The sequence below is a fragment of the Oncorhynchus masou genome, chromosome 16 (assembly GCF_036934945.1).
Source record: "Oncorhynchus masou masou isolate Uvic2021 chromosome 16, UVic_Omas_1.1, whole genome shotgun sequence".
Classification (NCBI taxonomy): domain Eukaryota; kingdom Metazoa; phylum Chordata; class Actinopteri; order Salmoniformes; family Salmonidae; genus Oncorhynchus; species Oncorhynchus masou.
Window position 1 is genome coordinate 20,306,374 of NC_088227.1, and position 17,150 is coordinate 20,323,523.

Sequence of the window (17,150 nt, forward strand, 5' to 3'; positions counted from 1 at the left end):
CCTAACTCTAACCCTAACTCTAACTCTAACCCTAACTCTAACTCTAACTCTTTAACTCTAACTCTAACCCTAACTCTAACCCTAACTCTTTAACTCTAACTCTAACCCTAACTCTAACCCTAACTCTAACCTTAACTCTAACTCTAACCCTAACTCTAACCCTAACTCTAACCCTAACTCTAACCCTAACTCTAACCTTAACTCTAACCCTAACTCTAACCCTAACTCTAACCTTAACTCTAACCCTAACCCTAACTCTAACTCTAACCCTAACTCTAACCCTAACTCTAACTCTAACTCTAACCCTAACTCTAACTCTAACCCTAACCTTAACTCTAACTCTAACCCTAACTCTAACCCTAACTCTAACCCTAACTCTAACCATAACTCTAACTCTAACCCTAACTCTAACCCTAACCCTAACTCTAACCCTAACTCAAACCCTAACTCTAACCCTAACCCATAAAACAATCCGTTACTCTACAACCCTGGTGAATGTTACATGTTTGGCAAGAACGATGATTGATGTCACTGTTGTGTCTATAAGCAGGCTTTATTCTCATCCTATAGTCCAAGCCTGTGGTTTCTACATATCTATATGGGAGCCAGTTAGTGAGTGGTTTGTTTTCTGGATGACCGAACAGCTAGAAGGAGGCAGGAGACTGAGGAGAAGAGAGGAAAGGAGGGAGAGTCAAAGCACCACTTTTCATGTCATTTCTGTTCTACAGCAAGGACAAAAAGTTGAAGCCTTCATAAACATAGCCTGTAGCCCCCTGACTGAACAATGAACATCAGCGTCATATTGTAACCTGTCATCCACACTAGAAGGTGCGGGCACTGGAAACCACCATGATTGACGGCTGTTGCGTCAGCATCACCCTAGAAACGCACGGCAACAGTGGAGTGAGGGGAATAACAAGCGATCTCCAACAGAGGATAAAGCAATGAGGAACAAATGGGAGAGAGAGCGAGAGAGAGAGAGAGAGGGTGGAAGGGAAAGAGATGGAGAGAGAGAGAGAGAGAGAGGGTGGAAGGGAAAGAGATGGAGGGAGAGAGAGAGCGAGAGAGAGGGTGGAAGGGAAAGAGATGGAGGGAGAGAGAGAGAGGGTGGAAGGGAAAGAGATGGAGAGAGAGAGAGAGAGAGAGAGAGGGTGGAAGGGAAAGAGATGGAGAGAGAGAGAGAGGGTGGAAGGGAAAGAGATGGAGGGAGAGAGAGAGAGAGGGTGGAAGGGAAAGAGATGGAGAGAGAGAGCGAGAGAGAGAGAGAGGGTGGAAGGGAAAGAGATGGAGAGAGAGAGAGAGAGATAGGGTGGAAGGGAAAGAGATGGAGAGAGAGAGCGAGAGAGAGAGAGGGTGGAAGGGAAAGAGATGGAGAGAGAGAGAGACACGGTGGAAGGGAATGAGATGGAGGGAGAGAGAGAGAGAGGGTGGAAGGGAAAGAGATGGAGAGAGAGCGAGGGTGGAAGGGAAAGAGATGGAGCGAGAGAGTGAGAGAGAGAGAGAGGGTGGAAGGGAAAGAGATGGAGAGAGAGAGAGAGAGAGAGAGGGTGGAAGGGAAAGAGATGGAGAGAGAGAGAAAGAGAGGGTGGAAGGGAAAGATGGAGAGTGGAAGGGAAAGAGATGGAGAGAGATGAGGTGAATGTTGCGTTTATCACAGTGATGTCATCTTTGTTCAAAATGAAACACTGTACAATGGTGATGAGAAAAACAACTCGGCTGGCGCCGAATTGGCCGTGTCCAGCCTTACACACTGATGTTCCACAAGGAAGGGAATTAAAGGGGGTGGAGTGACGGTGAGCTGAATGGGGAGACTTTACAAGAAGGAGTCGTGTAGATGGAGGCTGGGCTGGGGAGGTGATGTAGACGCTTTTCATTTTCCTATACAGTCAGTAGGCCGATAGCAACAGAGCCACAAAAATAACCCGAGACAATTCATTAAAACCAAACTATTTTAATACTACCATAGAATCATTTGAACTACTTGTACATGGCTACCATGAATATTTGTACAAAAATGCAGTAAAAATAGTATTGATTAATATATACAGATATGTCTCCTTAGTGTAGGCAGGCAGGTTGTTGTAAAGTTACATGTAGAATGACAAGTACATTGATGGTCATACACTATTTTTACACAATACACATATTGGTTACCTCCATCACTGATATTCCCTTCCAATCCAACTGACTCTTAGAAGAAACAGATAATAATATAATGATTTTAATTTGAAAATAAAATACAAATATCGGGACATGCTGAATCATACACAGATACATAGTGTCTATTGTGTTTACGTTTGGAGGAATATGACTGCAGGACAAGATTGTAGCGCAGATTCAACAGATCCGAGGTCTAGGCGAAAGACCCCCACGTCCAGAACAAAAACCATTGCATGTATACAAGTCACCTCATTGAGGGTAGTAATGGTGGCTGTAGTACATACCTGGGGACGGTGGCATGTGTTGTGTCTGGTTCATCTGACCATATAGTGAGGGAACAGTGTCTTAAAGCCAGCGTGTATGAAATAAAACAAGGAAGAGGAATACACTATTGTAAACATTTGATATGCACCATACACAATACATGATTCAAACCTTTTAGGAGCGGGCCTGTATTCAATTTCATTTGAAGTCTATGACTTCCACAAGGATAGTGGCTCATTATTACCAACATCATTTGATCTGCTTAAAATATCAATTAGAATGAATGCAAATGTTATACAATAACAGATAGGAAAATATTGCAGGTAAAATAAAACTACAACCTACTGGATCTGGTTGGAATTCAACTACAACCTACTGGAGCTGGTTGGAATTAAACTACAACCTACTGGAGCTGGTTGGAATTCAACTACAACCTACTGGAGCTGGTTGGAATAAAACTACAACCTACTGGAGCTGGTTGGAATAAAACTACAACCTACTGGAGCTGGTTGGAATAAAACTACAACCTACTGGAGCTGGTTGGAATTCAACTACAACCTACTGGAGCTGGTTGGAATAAAACTACATCCTACTGGAGCTGGTTGGAATTCAACTACATCCTACTGGAGCTGGTTGGAATAAAACTACAAACTACTGGAGCTGGTTGGAATAAAACTACATCCTACTGGAGCTGGTTGGAATAAAACTACAAACTACTGGAGCTGGTTGGAATAAAACTACATCCTACTGGAGCTGGTTGGAATTAAACTACAACCTACTGGAGCTGGTTGGAATAAAACTACATCCTACTGGAGCTGGTTGGAATTAAACTACAAACTGCTGGAGCTGGTTGGAATTAAACTACATCCTACTGGAGCTGGTTGGAATTAAACTACAACCTACTGGAGCTGGTTGGAATAAAACAATCATTTCAGTTAGTGCACTTTGAACTGGGTTATCAAATCTGGTCATTTGAGCCATCGTTATCAGAGATGGGGATTAGAATGATGTACAGTGAGGGGTTACAGTGAGGGGTTACAGTGAGGGTTTAGAGTGAGGGGTTACAGTGAGTGGTTACAGTGAGGGTTTAGAGTGAGGGGTTACAGTGAGGGGTTACAGTGAGGGGTTACAGTGAGGGTTTAGAGTGAGGGGTTACAGTGAGGGGTTACAGTGAGGGTTTAGAGTGAGGGTTTAGAGTGAGGGGTTACAGTGAGGGGTTACAGTGAGGGTTTAGAGTGAGGGGTTACAGTGAGGGGTTACAGTGAGGGTTTAGAGTGAGGCGTTAGTGTATAAAAGCACCCAGGGTTGAATCAGTGGGTCACAGTAATGTAGAATCAGAGTGTAGGTGCAATGTCTGAAACAGGAAGGGTCAATAGTTTGGACAATAGAAAATTGATCACACCGCCAGTTCTCCACAAATAGACAGGGAGGTCCAATTTGTACAGGGCTTGTTCTACTGCCTATAAGTTCAATCAGGCACACCAAGAAGACATTCATCGAACCAACACAGGAAAAACAAAACACACAATAAAGGAAAACAAACATGGTTGTGTGTGTGAGTACAGTATGTAATTCCCCTTGACCATCTGGACAGAAACTGTGTAATAGCACTTGGAAGATTTGTGTAACATAACTCTATAATAACATTATTTTTTTCCTCTCAGGATCGTCATCATGCATTTATTTTCTTCGTGGTGAGTTTGAATAAATGTTTCTTTCTCGCTCCCTACAGAGGCACATAAAGGAAACACGAGGAAATGACTGAGCCACGGTTCTCAGACAACACAATATCTCTATAAAAACGTAACCATGCACTTTATAGACTGGCTTCACGTGATGATATATGATTGGCTCTCCAGTTCAGCCAATGAGGAAGAAGGTGGCCACCAGGCATTCCATTTTTTCTTTGTTATGTTTTTGTCTTTTGTTTTCTTACTACTCCTCTTTGTCTCGAAACAGACTTTCAGGGACAAGACATGGACACAGAAAAATTCACACTGAGCGACAATCACAGAAATGTCATTGTACATAATGCTTTCCCTGTAAGGTGCATGGATTTGTAACTGTTATTAGCCTTGTTTTCTGCGAAGGACACCGGTAGCCAGAAAACACAGGGAGATAAAAGAGAGAAGTTAGCGAAAGAGAGAAGAGAGGTCAAATTGACAGCTACATACAGAAAACAGAACAAAGTAAACACACAAACTAGATCAGACCAGTGCATGCATTGGCGAGATTGAAAGAATTCCCATGGTCGACAGACAGCACTGATAACACGATGAATAACCCAACTTTAAGGGGACTATAAGACAAAGTGTTGACCATTTACCAGAATGCTCCTTCAGGTTACTTCAACTCATGCAGCGCCAGAGTCATCCCACCACCTCAGTAGCTAGCATGCCCTAATGAGAGAAGCGCTATTCATCGTCAGTGCTTGGGGTACATACGCAGTGGAGCGAGAGCAATGCTAACACACGTCTATAAAGGCGACCAATGGGCTTCTTTACACTGGCATTCGCCACAACCCCTAAGCCAATCAGAGGCCGAGCTCAAAGCAAGGTGCTGCCCCATCACTTCAAACTGTGTGACATTACAACAACAGAATCATACAGACAGGAACCAATCACTGAGGGTACGGTGGCTGAATCTTGATGTAAGTATATGGAGTATTGCCAACACAATCATACATGTAGCACATCAACAGAGAGCACTCCCCTTCTGGCCCGGGCGAGGCGGCCGTAGGGTGGGGAGTGCTGAACATGGGGATTGTTCCTGTGAGAGAGAGACAGGGGATCGATTCTCCTTCCACCAGATGATGATGTTACGGCAGGAAGTGGCAGGGTTGACAGAGTTCAGTGGGAAGTAGGAAGGTCAGGGCGTCGGGTCTGGATGATTTTTGGTTTGGGGCAATTCTTTGGTTCCTCCACTTCCTCGGTGTCGCTGTCGCAGACGTGGACAACAACACTGGGGGTGGACTCTGTTCCAGCATGCAGCTCAAACTTCTCTCCTGTAGACAGAGAGAGAGACGGGAGAGAGAGAGAGAGAGAGAGAGAGAGAGAGAGACGGGAGAGAGAAAGAGAGAGAGACGGGAGAGAGAGAGAGATAGAGGCGGGAGAGAGAGAGAGGGAGATGGGAGAGATGGGAGAGAGAGAGAGATGGGAGAGAGAGAGAGAGGGATGGAATAGAGAGAGAGAGAGAGAGACGGAATAGAGAGAGAAAGAGAGAGCGATGGGAGAGAGAGAGAGACGGGAGAGAGAGAGAGATGGGGAGAGAGAGAGAGACGGAATAGAGAGAGAGAGAAATGGGAGAGAGAGCGAGAGAGAGAGAGACGGGAGAGAGAGAGAGAGATGGAATAGAGAGAGAGACGGGAGAGGAAGAGAGAGAGAGAGAATAGAGAGAGAGAGAGAGAGAGAGAGAGACGGGAGAGAGAGAGAGATAGAGAGAGATGGAATAGAGAGAGAGACGGGAGAGAGAGAGAGATGGGAGAGAGAGAGAGAGGGAATAGATAGAGAGAGAAATGGGAGAGAGAGAGACGGGAGAGAGAGCGAGAGAGAGAGACGGGAGAGCGAGAGAGAGAGAGACGGGAGAGAGAGAGAGATGGAATAGAGAGAGAGACGGGAGAGGGAGAGATAGAGAGAGAGATGGAATAGAGAGAGAGACGGGAGAGAGAGAGAGACGGAATAGAGAGAGAGAAAGACGGGATAGAGAGAGAGAGACGGAATAGAGAGAGAGAGAGAGAGACGGAATAGAGAGAGATACGGGAGAGACGGAATAGAGAGAGAGAGACGGGGAAGAGACGGAATAGAGAGAGAGAGAGAGACGGGAGAGAGAGAGAGAGAGATGGAATAGAGAGAGAGAAAGACGGGATAGAGAGAGAGAGACGGAATAGAGAGAGAGAGAGAGAGAGAGAGACGGAATAGAGAGAGATACGGGAGAGACGGAATAGAGAGAGAGAGACGGGGAAGAGACGGAATAGAGAGAGAGAGAGAGACGGGAGAGAGAGAGAGAGATGGAATAGAGAGAGAGACGGGAGAGAGAGAGAGAGAGAGATGGAATAGAGAGAGAGACGGGAGAGACGGAATAGAGAGAGAGAGAGAGAGAGAGAGAGAGAGACGGGAGAGAGAGAGAGAGATGGAATAGAGAGAGAGACGGGAGAGACGGAATAGAGAGAGAGAGAGACGGGAGAGAGAGAGAGATGGAATAGAGAGAGAGAGAGAGACGGGAGAGAGAGAGAGAGAGAGATGGAATAGAGAGAGAGACGGGAGAGATGGAATAGAGAGAGAGAGAGAGAGAGACGGGAGAGAGAGAGAGAGATGGAATAGAGAGAGAGAGAGAGAGAGAGACGGGAGAGAGAGAGAGAGAGATCATCACAGCACAGTTGAAAAATACATGGCAAATAAAAATCCAATATGGATGGTGTTAAGAGATAGATGGAGGGGTTGACTGGAGCTGAAGGTTGGGAGTAATAACAACTAATATCAACTAAATAACTAATGTAAAACAATATTGTGCCCGTAAAATGTATATAGTATGTAGAAGCTGGAAGTAGAAGCCTAAGCGTTGTTGTTCACTAGATTACTCCAATTAGGGAAGGAGTGGTAGGGTTAGAAAGTAAAAAGGAAAATATATATTTTTTAAATGTATATATATATATATATTGGATTGGAAATTATGCAAATAATTACATTGACGGAAGCTACAATCTATATGCAATATTAAAGCTGATCTAGAGAGAGAGAGAGAGAGAGCGAGACAGAGGGGGGAGAGAGGAAGAGATGGTCAGGACAAGACATTTGAAAATATAAACGTGTACATGACCTCAAGAGGGAGCCCTGGTTCCAAGAGAGACACTAAATCAGTGAGGTGAGGCACACTCAACCTGGGTGAGGATTTTCTCCTCATAATTACTAAACGGTCATGTGAGAATTGGGGGCAGAAGCTTAATATACAGAAAGACTATGTAATTCTCTGATTAGGAGGACCTGAACCCAGGGAGGACTGAAGCAATATCCTTCCTCCCTCATTCCCTCCCTCCCTCCCTCCATTTCTCCTGAGGACTGGGCTCCTCAGCCAACCGCTGGGTGACGTCAATGCTGCTACATGCTGTCGCTCCGGGTCAGACAGTCAGAGTCAGAAAGAGGGAGAGGGGGAGGGGGGAGAGGGGAGAGGGAGAGAGGGGGAGAGGGGGAGGGGGAGAGATGGAGGGGGAGAGGGAGAGGGGGAGGGGGAGAGGGGGAGGGGGAGAGAGGAGAGAGGGGGAGGGGGAGAGAGGAGAGAGGGGGAGAGGGAGAGAGGGGGAGAGGGGGAGGGGGGGAGAGAGGGAGGGGGAGGGGGAGGGGGAGAGAGAGGAGAGAGGGGAGGGGGGAGAGAGGGGGAGAGGGAGAGGGAGAGGGGGAGGGGGAGAGGAATGCAGAAAACAGATAAAAGAGAGAAAAGGAAATAGAGAGAGAAGGGGAGGTACTGAGAGGAAGAGAATGAGAGGGGGATAATAGAGGCTCAGCACACGCCCAGTACTCAGAACAACATAATGGAACTGTATCAGTCAACTCACTCCCAGATCAGCTACAGAGCCCAGAACACACACTCATCTCCACACTGGGGGTTCAACACTCTCCTTAAGAGCTGTTATACAGTATACCCTAGCTATCATCTGTCATTTAGTACATCTCAGGGGTTCTGATAACGACAACATTACAGCTAATTATCACATAATGACATACACATGCATGAGCACGCGCACACACACACACACACGCACACGCACACACACACACACACACACACACACACACACACACACACACACACACACACACACACACACACACACACACACACACACCTCATTGTCATTCACAGCACATACGCCTGGCATTATCCCTGCTATTTCAGGCTCTGCTAATAAAGGGGCTCTGCGTGTGTGTGTGTGTGTGTGTGTGTGTAGGGACTGTACTGTATGCAGTAAGCTCACCATCTCTAACCCCATGGCAATGAACGCCTGTCCAGCCACAACCCACCTGGCCAGCTCCTATCAAAGCTATGTATTAACCAGGATAAAAATGGATGGCACCTAGTGGCTCGTACCATGCGGAGCGTGTGTGTGGGGGTGGAAGGACAGATGGACAGCTGGACGTGATGGTCTCTCTCTTTGGGCTTCAGTGTGACCTCGGCCCACTAACACAGTGCAGCTACTTTTACAGCATTCTTTCAAGCCAGGCCAAACACTTCAAATAATACACTCTCTGAATCACCGTTTCTTAAATATACAACATTCCTTCGCAACAGTCCCAAAATAAACCGGTGTAGTAGACTACAGCACAGGACTGCTCCTCTGGTACAGAGTTACCCCCGTTATGGGTGAGGCCACTATTCCTTCAGGAGCGTTTGACTGCTGCTGTACACACCTTTCCTATTCATGTACTGTCCATACTGTCTATACACACCATTATATACATATATTTATAAACTGGGTGGTTTGAGCCCTGAATGCTGATTGGCTGACAGCCGTTGTATATGAGACCGTATACCACGTGTATGCGACCTACGAACAGTCCGTAGCTGTGGTATATTGGCCATATACCACACCTCCTCGGGCCTTATTGCTTAAATATACATGTATACATTATATTCTGGACTCTGACATTGCTCGTTCTGATATTTCACATTTGTGTGTATTGTTTTGTATTGTTTAGGTATTACTGCGCTGTCGGCGCTGGAAACCTAAGAATTTTGCTGCACCTGCGGTAACATTTGCAAAATATGTGTACGCAACCAATGACATTCGATTTGATATGTTTGCTGCATAACATTCACTGACATCATCTGTTCTAGTGTGGAAACGTTTTCTTACCCGCACCGGCTTTGCTGAGAGCTGCTTTATTGAAGGAGAAGAACTAGCACTCATTATGACTTTGATATGTGGTTGTCCCAACTTGTGTAACTTAAAGTGAACGCACTACCTGCAATTAGCTCTGGATAAGAGAGTCTGCTGAATGACTAGAATGTGGAATCAAAACGTTAAAGACCTTATCTATTCTACTGTATACTGTAAGGGCCAATACACCCAGGCATGATTTCACTGTATTACTACAGTATTACTACAGTATTACTACAGTACTGTACCACTGTTCCTTCATCTCCAGACCCTGGTATAGTAATCGTACAGCGCTGCCTGCCGGCTGCACACATCTTGACGACCCCCTTGCCCACAGATGTGCCTCAAATGTTTTGATTTCTCAGGCTTGAGAGAGCGAGTGAAAGGCTGGATACGTGCCTTGTAAACAAGCTGGGAGCAACAAAAGCATTCTCTCCTTAACGAGGGCTTGTGTTGGAGGGAGGCAGACTGCTGGAGCCGTAATCACACTACACTCAGCGAGTCTCTCTCACACACACACACACACACACACACACACACACACACACACACACACACACACACACACACACACACACAGTGGCAACCCGTCATTCACCTGTTTTGAGCCCCACCTGGTTTGTTACTGTTTTGTTTGTTATTTTGGCATTAATACATGTCATATATCAGTTTGATAACAATGTAAAAAAAATAAAAAATATTGAGTTAATAAAGCCGCATACATTTTTGCTTTCTTACTTGTTACAGTCCAGCTCAGTGCTTTCTTACTTGTTACAGTCTAGCTCAGTGCTTTCTTACTTGTTACAGTCCAGCTCAGTGCTTTCTTACTTGTTAAAGTCTAGCTCAATGCTTTCTTACTTGTTACAGTCCAGCTCAGTGCTTTCTTACCTTTTACAGTCCAGCTCAGTGCTTTCTTACTTGTTACAGTCTAGCTCAGTGCTTTCTTACTTGTTACAGTCCAGCTTTGAGCTTTCTTACTTGTTACAGTCCAGCTCAGTGCTTTCTTACTTGTTACAGTCTAGCTCAGTGCTTTCTTACTTGTTACAGTCCAGCTCAGTGCTTTCTTACTTGTTACAGTCTAGCTCAGTGCTTTCTTACTTGTTACAGTCCAGCTCAGTGCTTTCTTACCTTTTACAGTCCAGCTCAGTGCTTTCTTACTTGTTACAGTCTAGCTCAGTGCTTTCTTACTTGTTACAGTCCAGCTTTGAGCTTTCTTACTTGTTACAGTCCAGCTCAGTGCTTTCTTACTTGTTACAGTCTAGCTCAGTGCTTTCTTACTTGTTACAGTCTAGCTCAGTGCTTTCTTACTTGTTACAGTCTAGCTCAGTGCTTTCTTACTTGTTACAGTCCAGCTCAGTGCTTTCTTACTTGTTACAGTCTAGCTCAGTGCTTTCTTACTTGTTACAGTCCAGCTCAGTGCTTTCTTACCTTTTACAGTCCAGCTCAGTGCTTTCTTACTTGTTACAGTCTAGCTCAGTGCTTTCTTACTTGTTACAGTCAAGCTCAGTGCTTTCTTACTTGTTACAGTCTAGCTTAGTGCTTTCTTACTTGTTACAGTCCAGCTCAGTGCTTTCTTACTTGTTACAGTCTAGCTCAGTGCTTTCTTACTTGTTACAGTCCAGCTCAGTGCTTTCTTACTTGTTACAGTCTAGCTCAGTGATTTCTTACTTGTTACAGTCCAGCTCAGTGCTTTCTTACTTGTTACAGTCCAGCTCAGTGCTTTCTTACTTGTTACAGTCCAGCTCAGTGCTTTCTTACTTGTTACAGTCTAGCTCAGTGCTTTCTTACTTGTTACAGTCTAGCTCAGTGCTTTCTTACTTGTTACAGTCTAGCTCAGTGCTTTCTTAATTGTTACAGTCTAGCTCAGTGCTTTCTTACTTGTTACAGTCTAGCTCAGTGCTTTCTTAATTGTTACAGTCTAGCTCAGTGCTTTTTTACTTGTTACAGTCTAGCTCAGTGCTTTCTTACTTGTTAGTCTAGCTCAGTGCTTTCTTACTTGTTACAGTCTAGCTCAGTGCTTTCTTACTTGTTACTGTCTAGCTCAGTGCTTTCTTACTTGTTACAGTCCAGCTCAGTGCTTTCCTACTTGTTACAGTCCAGCTCAGTGCTTTCTTACTTGTTACAGTCTAGCTCAGTGCTTTCTTACTTGTTACAGTCTAGCTCAGTGCTTTCTTACTTGTTACAGTCTAGTTCAGTGCTTTCTTACTTGTTACAGTCTAGCTCAGTGCTTTCTTACTTGTTACAGTCTAGCTCAGTGCTTTCTTACTTGTTAGTCTAGCTCAGTGCTTTCTTACTTGTTACAGTCTAGCTCAGTGCTTTCTTACTTGTTACAGTCTAGCTCAGTGCTTTCTTACTTGTTACAGTCCAGCTCAGTGCTTTCCTACTTGTTACAGTCCAGCTCAGTGCTTTCTTACTTGTTACAGTCTAGCTCAGTGCTTTCTTACTTGTTACAGTCCAGCTCAGTGCTTTATTACTTGTTACAGTCTAGCTCAGTGCTTTCTTACTCGTTACAGTCTAGCTCAGTGCTTTCTTACTTGTTACAGTCCAGCTCAGTGCTTTCTTACTTGTTACAGTCTAGCTCAGTGCTTTCTTACTTGTTACAGTCCAGCTCAGTGCTTTATTACTAGTTACAGTCTAGCTCAGTGCTTTCTTACTTGTTACAGTCCAGCTCAGTGCTTTCTTACTTGTTAAAGTCTAGCTCAATGCTTTCTTACTTGTTACAGTCCAGCTCAGTGCTTTCTTACCTTTTACAGTCCAGCTCAGTGCTTTCTTACTTGTTACAGTCTAGCTCAGTGCTTTCTTACTTGTTACAGTCCAGCTTTGAGCTTTCTTACTTGTTACAGTCCAGCTCAGTGCTTTCTTACTTGTTACAGTCTAGCTCAGTGCTTTCTTACTTGTTACAGTCCAGCTCAGTGCTTTCTTACTTGTTACAGTCTAGCTCAGTGCTTTCTTACTTGTTACAGTCCAGCTCAGTGCTTTCTTACCTTTTACAGTCCAGCTCAGTGCTTTCTTACTTGTTACAGTCTAGCTCAGTGCTTTCTTACTTGTTACAGTCCAGCTTTGAGCTTTCTTACTTGTTACAGTCCAGCTCAGTGCTTTCTTACTTGTTACAGTCTAGCTCAGTGCTTTCTTACTTGTTACAGTCTAGCTCAGTGCTTTCTTACTTGTTACAGTCTAGCTCAGTGCTTTCTTACTTGTTACAGTCCAGCTCAGTGCTTTCTTACTTGTTACAGTCTAGCTCAGTGCTTTCTTACTTGTTACAGTCCAGCTCAGTGCTTTCTTACCTTTTACAGTCCAGCTCAGTGCTTTCTTACTTGTTACAGTCTAGCTCAGTGCTTTCTTACTTGTTACAGTCAAGCTCAGTGCTTTCTTACTTGTTACAGTCTAGCTTAGTGCTTTCTTACTTGTTACAGTCCAGCTCAGTGCTTTCTTACTTGTTACAGTCTAGCTCAGTGCTTTCTTACTTGTTACAGTCCAGCTCAGTGCTTTCTTACTTGTTACAGTCTAGCTCAGTGATTTCTTACTTGTTACAGTCCAGCTCAGTGCTTTCTTACTTGTTACAGTCCAGCTCAGTGCTTTCTTACTTGTTACAGTCCAGCTCAGTGCTTTCTTACTTGTTACAGTCTAGCTCAGTGCTTTCTTACTTGTTACAGTCTAGCTCAGTGCTTTCTTACTTGTTACAGTCTAGCTCAGTGCTTTCTTAATTGTTACAGTCTAGCTCAGTGCTTTCTTACTTGTTACAGTCTAGCTCAGTGCTTTCTTAATTGTTACAGTCTAGCTCAGTGCTTTTTTACTTGTTACAGTCTAGCTCAGTGCTTTCTTACTTGTTAGTCTAGCTCAGTGCTTTCTTACTTGTTACAGTCTAGCTCAGTGCTTTCTTACTTGTTACTGTCTAGCTCAGTGCTTTCTTACTTGTTACAGTCCAGCTCAGTGCTTTCCTACTTGTTACAGTCCAGCTCAGTGCTTTCTTACTTGTTACAGTCTAGCTCAGTGCTTTCTTACTTGTTACAGTCTAGCTCAGTGCTTTCTTACTTGTTACAGTCTAGTTCAGTGCTTTCTTACTTGTTACAGTCTAGCTCAGTGCTTTCTTACTTGTTACAGTCTAGCTCAGTGCTTTCTTACTTGTTAGTCTAGCTCAGTGCTTTCTTACTTGTTACAGTCTAGCTCAGTGCTTTCTTACTTGTTACAGTCTAGCTCAGTGCTTTCTTACTTGTTACAGTCCAGCTCAGTGCTTTCCTACTTGTTACAGTCCAGCTCAGTGCTTTCTTACTTGTTACAGTCTAGCTCAGTGCTTTCTTACTTGTTACAGTCCAGCTCAGTGCTTTATTACTTGTTACAGTCTAGCTCAGTGCTTTCTTACTCGTTACAGTCTAGCTCAGTGCTTTCTTACTTGTTACAGTCCAGCTCAGTGCTTTCTTACTTGTTACAGTCTAGCTCAGTGCTTTCTTACTTGTTACAGTCCAGCTCAGTGCTTTATTACTAGTTACAGTCTAGCTCAGTGCTTTCTTACTCGTTATAGTCTAGCTCAGTGCTTTCTTACTTGTTACAGTCCAGCTCAGTGCTTTCTTACTTGTTACAGTCCAGCTCAGTGCTTTCTTACTTGTTACAGTCTAGCTCAGTGCTTTCTTACTCGTTACAGTCTAGCTCAGTTCTTTCTTACTTGTTACAGTCTAGCTCAGTGCTTTCTTACTTGTTACAGTCTAGCTCAGTGCTTTCTTACTTGTTACAGTCTAGCTCAGTGCTTTTTACTTCTTACAGTCTAGCTCAGTGCTTTCTTACTTGTTAGTCTAGCTCAGTGCTTTCTTACTTGTTACAGTCTAGCTCAGTGCTTTCTTACTTGTTACTGTCTAGCTCAGTGCTTTCTTACTTGTTACAGTCTAGCTCAGTGCTTTCTTACTTGTTACAGTCCAGCTCAGTGCTTTCTTACTTGTTACAGTCTAGCTCAGTGCTTTCTTACTTGTTACAGTCCAGCTCAGTGCTTTCTTACCTTTTACAGTCCAGCTCAGTGCTTTCTTACTTGTTACAGTCAAGCTCAGTGCTTTCTTACTTGTTACAGTCTAGCTTAGTGCTTTCTTACTTGTTACAGTCCAGCTCAGTGCTTTCTTACTTGTTACAGTCTAGCTCAGTGCTTTCTTACTTGTTACAGTCCAGCTCAGTGCTTTCTTACTTGTTACAGTCTAGCTCAGTGATTTCTTACTTGTTACAGTCCAGCTCAGTGCTTTCTTACTTGTTACAGTCCAGCTCAGTGCTTTCTTACTTGTTACAGTCCAGCTCAGTGCTTTCTTACTTGTTACAGTCTAGCTCAGTGCTTTCTTACTTGTTACAGTCTAGCTCAGTGCTTTCTTACTTGTTACAGTCTAGCTCAGTGCTTTCTTAATTGTTACAGTCTAGCTCAGTGCTTTCTTACTTGTTACAGTCTAGCTCAGTGCTTTCTTAATTGTTACAGTCTAGCTCAGTGCTTTTTTACTTGTTACAGTCTAGCTCAGTGCTTTCTTACTTGTTAGTCTAGCTCAGTGCTTTCTTACTTGTTACAGTCTAGCTCAGTGCTTTCTTACTTGTTACTGTCTAGCTCAGTGCTTTCTTACTTGTTACAGTCCAGCTCAGTGCTTTCCTACTTGTTACAGTCCAGCTCAGTGCTTTCTTACTTGTTACAGTCTAGCTCAGTGCTTTCTTACTTGTTACAGTCTAGCTCAGTGCTTTCTTACTTGTTACAGTCTAGTTCAGTGCTTTCTTACTTGTTACAGTCTAGCTCAGTGCTTTCTTACTTGTTACAGTCTAGCTCAGTGCTTTCTTACTTGTTAGTCTAGCTCAGTGCTTTCTTACTTGTTACAGTCTAGCTCAGTGCTTTCTTACTTGTTACAGTCTAGCTCAGTGCTTTCTTACTTGTTACAGTCCAGCTCAGTGCTTTCCTACTTGTTACAGTCCAGCTCAGTGCTTTCTTACTTGTTACAGTCTAGCTCAGTGCTTTCTTACTTGTTACAGTCCAGCTCAGTGCTTTATTACTTGTTACAGTCTAGCTCAGTGCTTTCTTACTCGTTACAGTCTAGCTCAGTGCTTTCTTACTTGTTACAGTCCAGCTCAGTGCTTTCTTACTTGTTACAGTCTAGCTCAGTGCTTTCTTACTTGTTACAGTCCAGCTCAGTGCTTTATTACTAGTTACAGTCTAGCTCAGTGCTTTCTTACTCGTTATAGTCTAGCTCAGTGCTTTCTTACTTGTTACAGTCCAGCTCAGTGCTTTCTTACTTGTTACAGTCCAGCTCAGTGCTTTCTTACTTGTTACAGTCTAGCTCAGTGCTTTCTTACTCGTTACAGTCTAGCTCAGTTCTTTCTTACTTGTTACAGTCTAGCTCAGTGCTTTCTTACTTGTTACAGTCTAGCTCAGTGCTTTCTTACTTGTTACAGTCTAGCTCAGTGCTTTTTACTTCTTACAGTCTAGCTCAGTGCTTTCTTACTTGTTAGTCTAGCTCAGTGCTTTCTTACTTGTTACAGTCTAGCTCAGTGCTTTCTTACTTGTTACTGTCTAGCTCAGTGCTTTCTTACTTGTTACAGTCCAGCTCAGTGCTTTCCTACTTGTTACAGTCCAGCTCAGTGCTTTCTTACTTGTTACAGTCTAGCTCAGTGCTTTCTTACTTGTTACAGTCTAGCTCAGTGCTTTCTTACTTGTTACAGTCTAGTTCAGTGCTTTCTTACTTGTTACAGTCTAGCTCAGTGCTTTCTTACTTGTTACAGTCTAGCTCAGTGCTTTCTTACTTGTTAGTCTAGCTCAGTGCTTTCTTACTTGTTACAGTCTAGCTCAGTGCTTTCTTACTTGTTACAGTCCAGCTCAGTGCTTTCCTACTTGTTACAGTCCAGCTCAGTGCTTTCTTACTTGTTACAGTCTAGCTCAGTGCTTTCTTACTTGTTACAGTCCAGCTCAGTGCTTTATTACTTGTTACAGTCTAGCTCAGTGCTTTCTTACTCGTTACAGTCTAGCTCAGTGCTTTCTTACTTTTTACAGTCCAGCTCAGTGCTTTCTTACTTGTTACAGTCTAGCTCAGTGCTTTCTTACTTGTTACAGTCCAGCTCAGTGCTTTATTACTTGTTACAGTCTAGCTCAGTGCTTTCTTACTCGTTATAGTCTAGCTCAGTGCTTTCTTACTTGTTACAGTCCAGCTCAGTGCTTTCTTACTTGTTACAGTCTAGCTCAGTGCTTTCTTACTTGTTACAGTCCAGCTCAGTGCTTTCTTACTTGTTACAGTCCAGCTCCTTGCTTTCTTACTTGTTACAGTCCAGCTCAGTGCTTTCTTACTTGTTACAGTCCAGCTCAGTGCTTTCTTACTTGTTACAGTCTAGCTCAGTGCTTTCTTACTTGTTACAGTCTAGCTCAGTGCTTTCTTACTTGTTACAGTCTAGCTTAGTGCTTTCTTACTTGTTACAGTCCAGCTCAGTGCTTTCTTACTTGTTACAGTCTAGCTCAGTGCTTTCTTACTTGTTACAGTCCAGCTCAGTGCTTTCTTACTTGTTACAGTCTAGCTCAGTGATTTCTTACTTGTTACAGTCCAGCTCAGTGCTTTCTTACTTGTTACAGTCTAGCTCAGTGCTTTCTTACTTGTTACAGTCCAGCTCAGTGCTTTCTTACTTGTTACAGTTTAGCTCAGTGCTTTCTTACTTGTTACAGTCTAGCTCAGTGCTTTCTTACTTGTTACAGTCTAGCTCAGTGCTTTCTTACTTGTTACAGTCTAGCTCAGTGCTTTCTTACTTGTTACAGTCTAGCTCAGTGCTTTCTTACTTGTTACAGTCCAGCTCAGTGCTTTCTTACTTGTTACAGTCCAGCTCAGTGCTTTCTTACTTGTTACAGTCTAGCTCAGTGATTTCT

The 17,150-nt window shown here is 43.7% G+C and overlaps 1 protein-coding gene across 2 annotated transcripts in view; it reads right to left on the minus strand.

Moving 5' to 3' along the window:
• Positions 1-1,935: 1,935 nt before the first annotated feature.
• Positions 1,936-17,150, minus strand: part of LOC135557633 (calcipressin-2-like) — a 165,208-nt gene continuing 149,993 nt past the window's right edge. For both annotated transcript variants that reach the window (XM_064991098.1, XM_064991099.1), the window contains one exon: positions 1,936-5,428. In XM_064991098.1, coding sequence (XP_064847170.1) covers positions 5,274-5,428 — 155 coding nt within the window. In that variant the 3' untranslated portion in view covers positions 1,936-5,273. The remainder of the gene's footprint in view (positions 5,429-17,150) is intronic.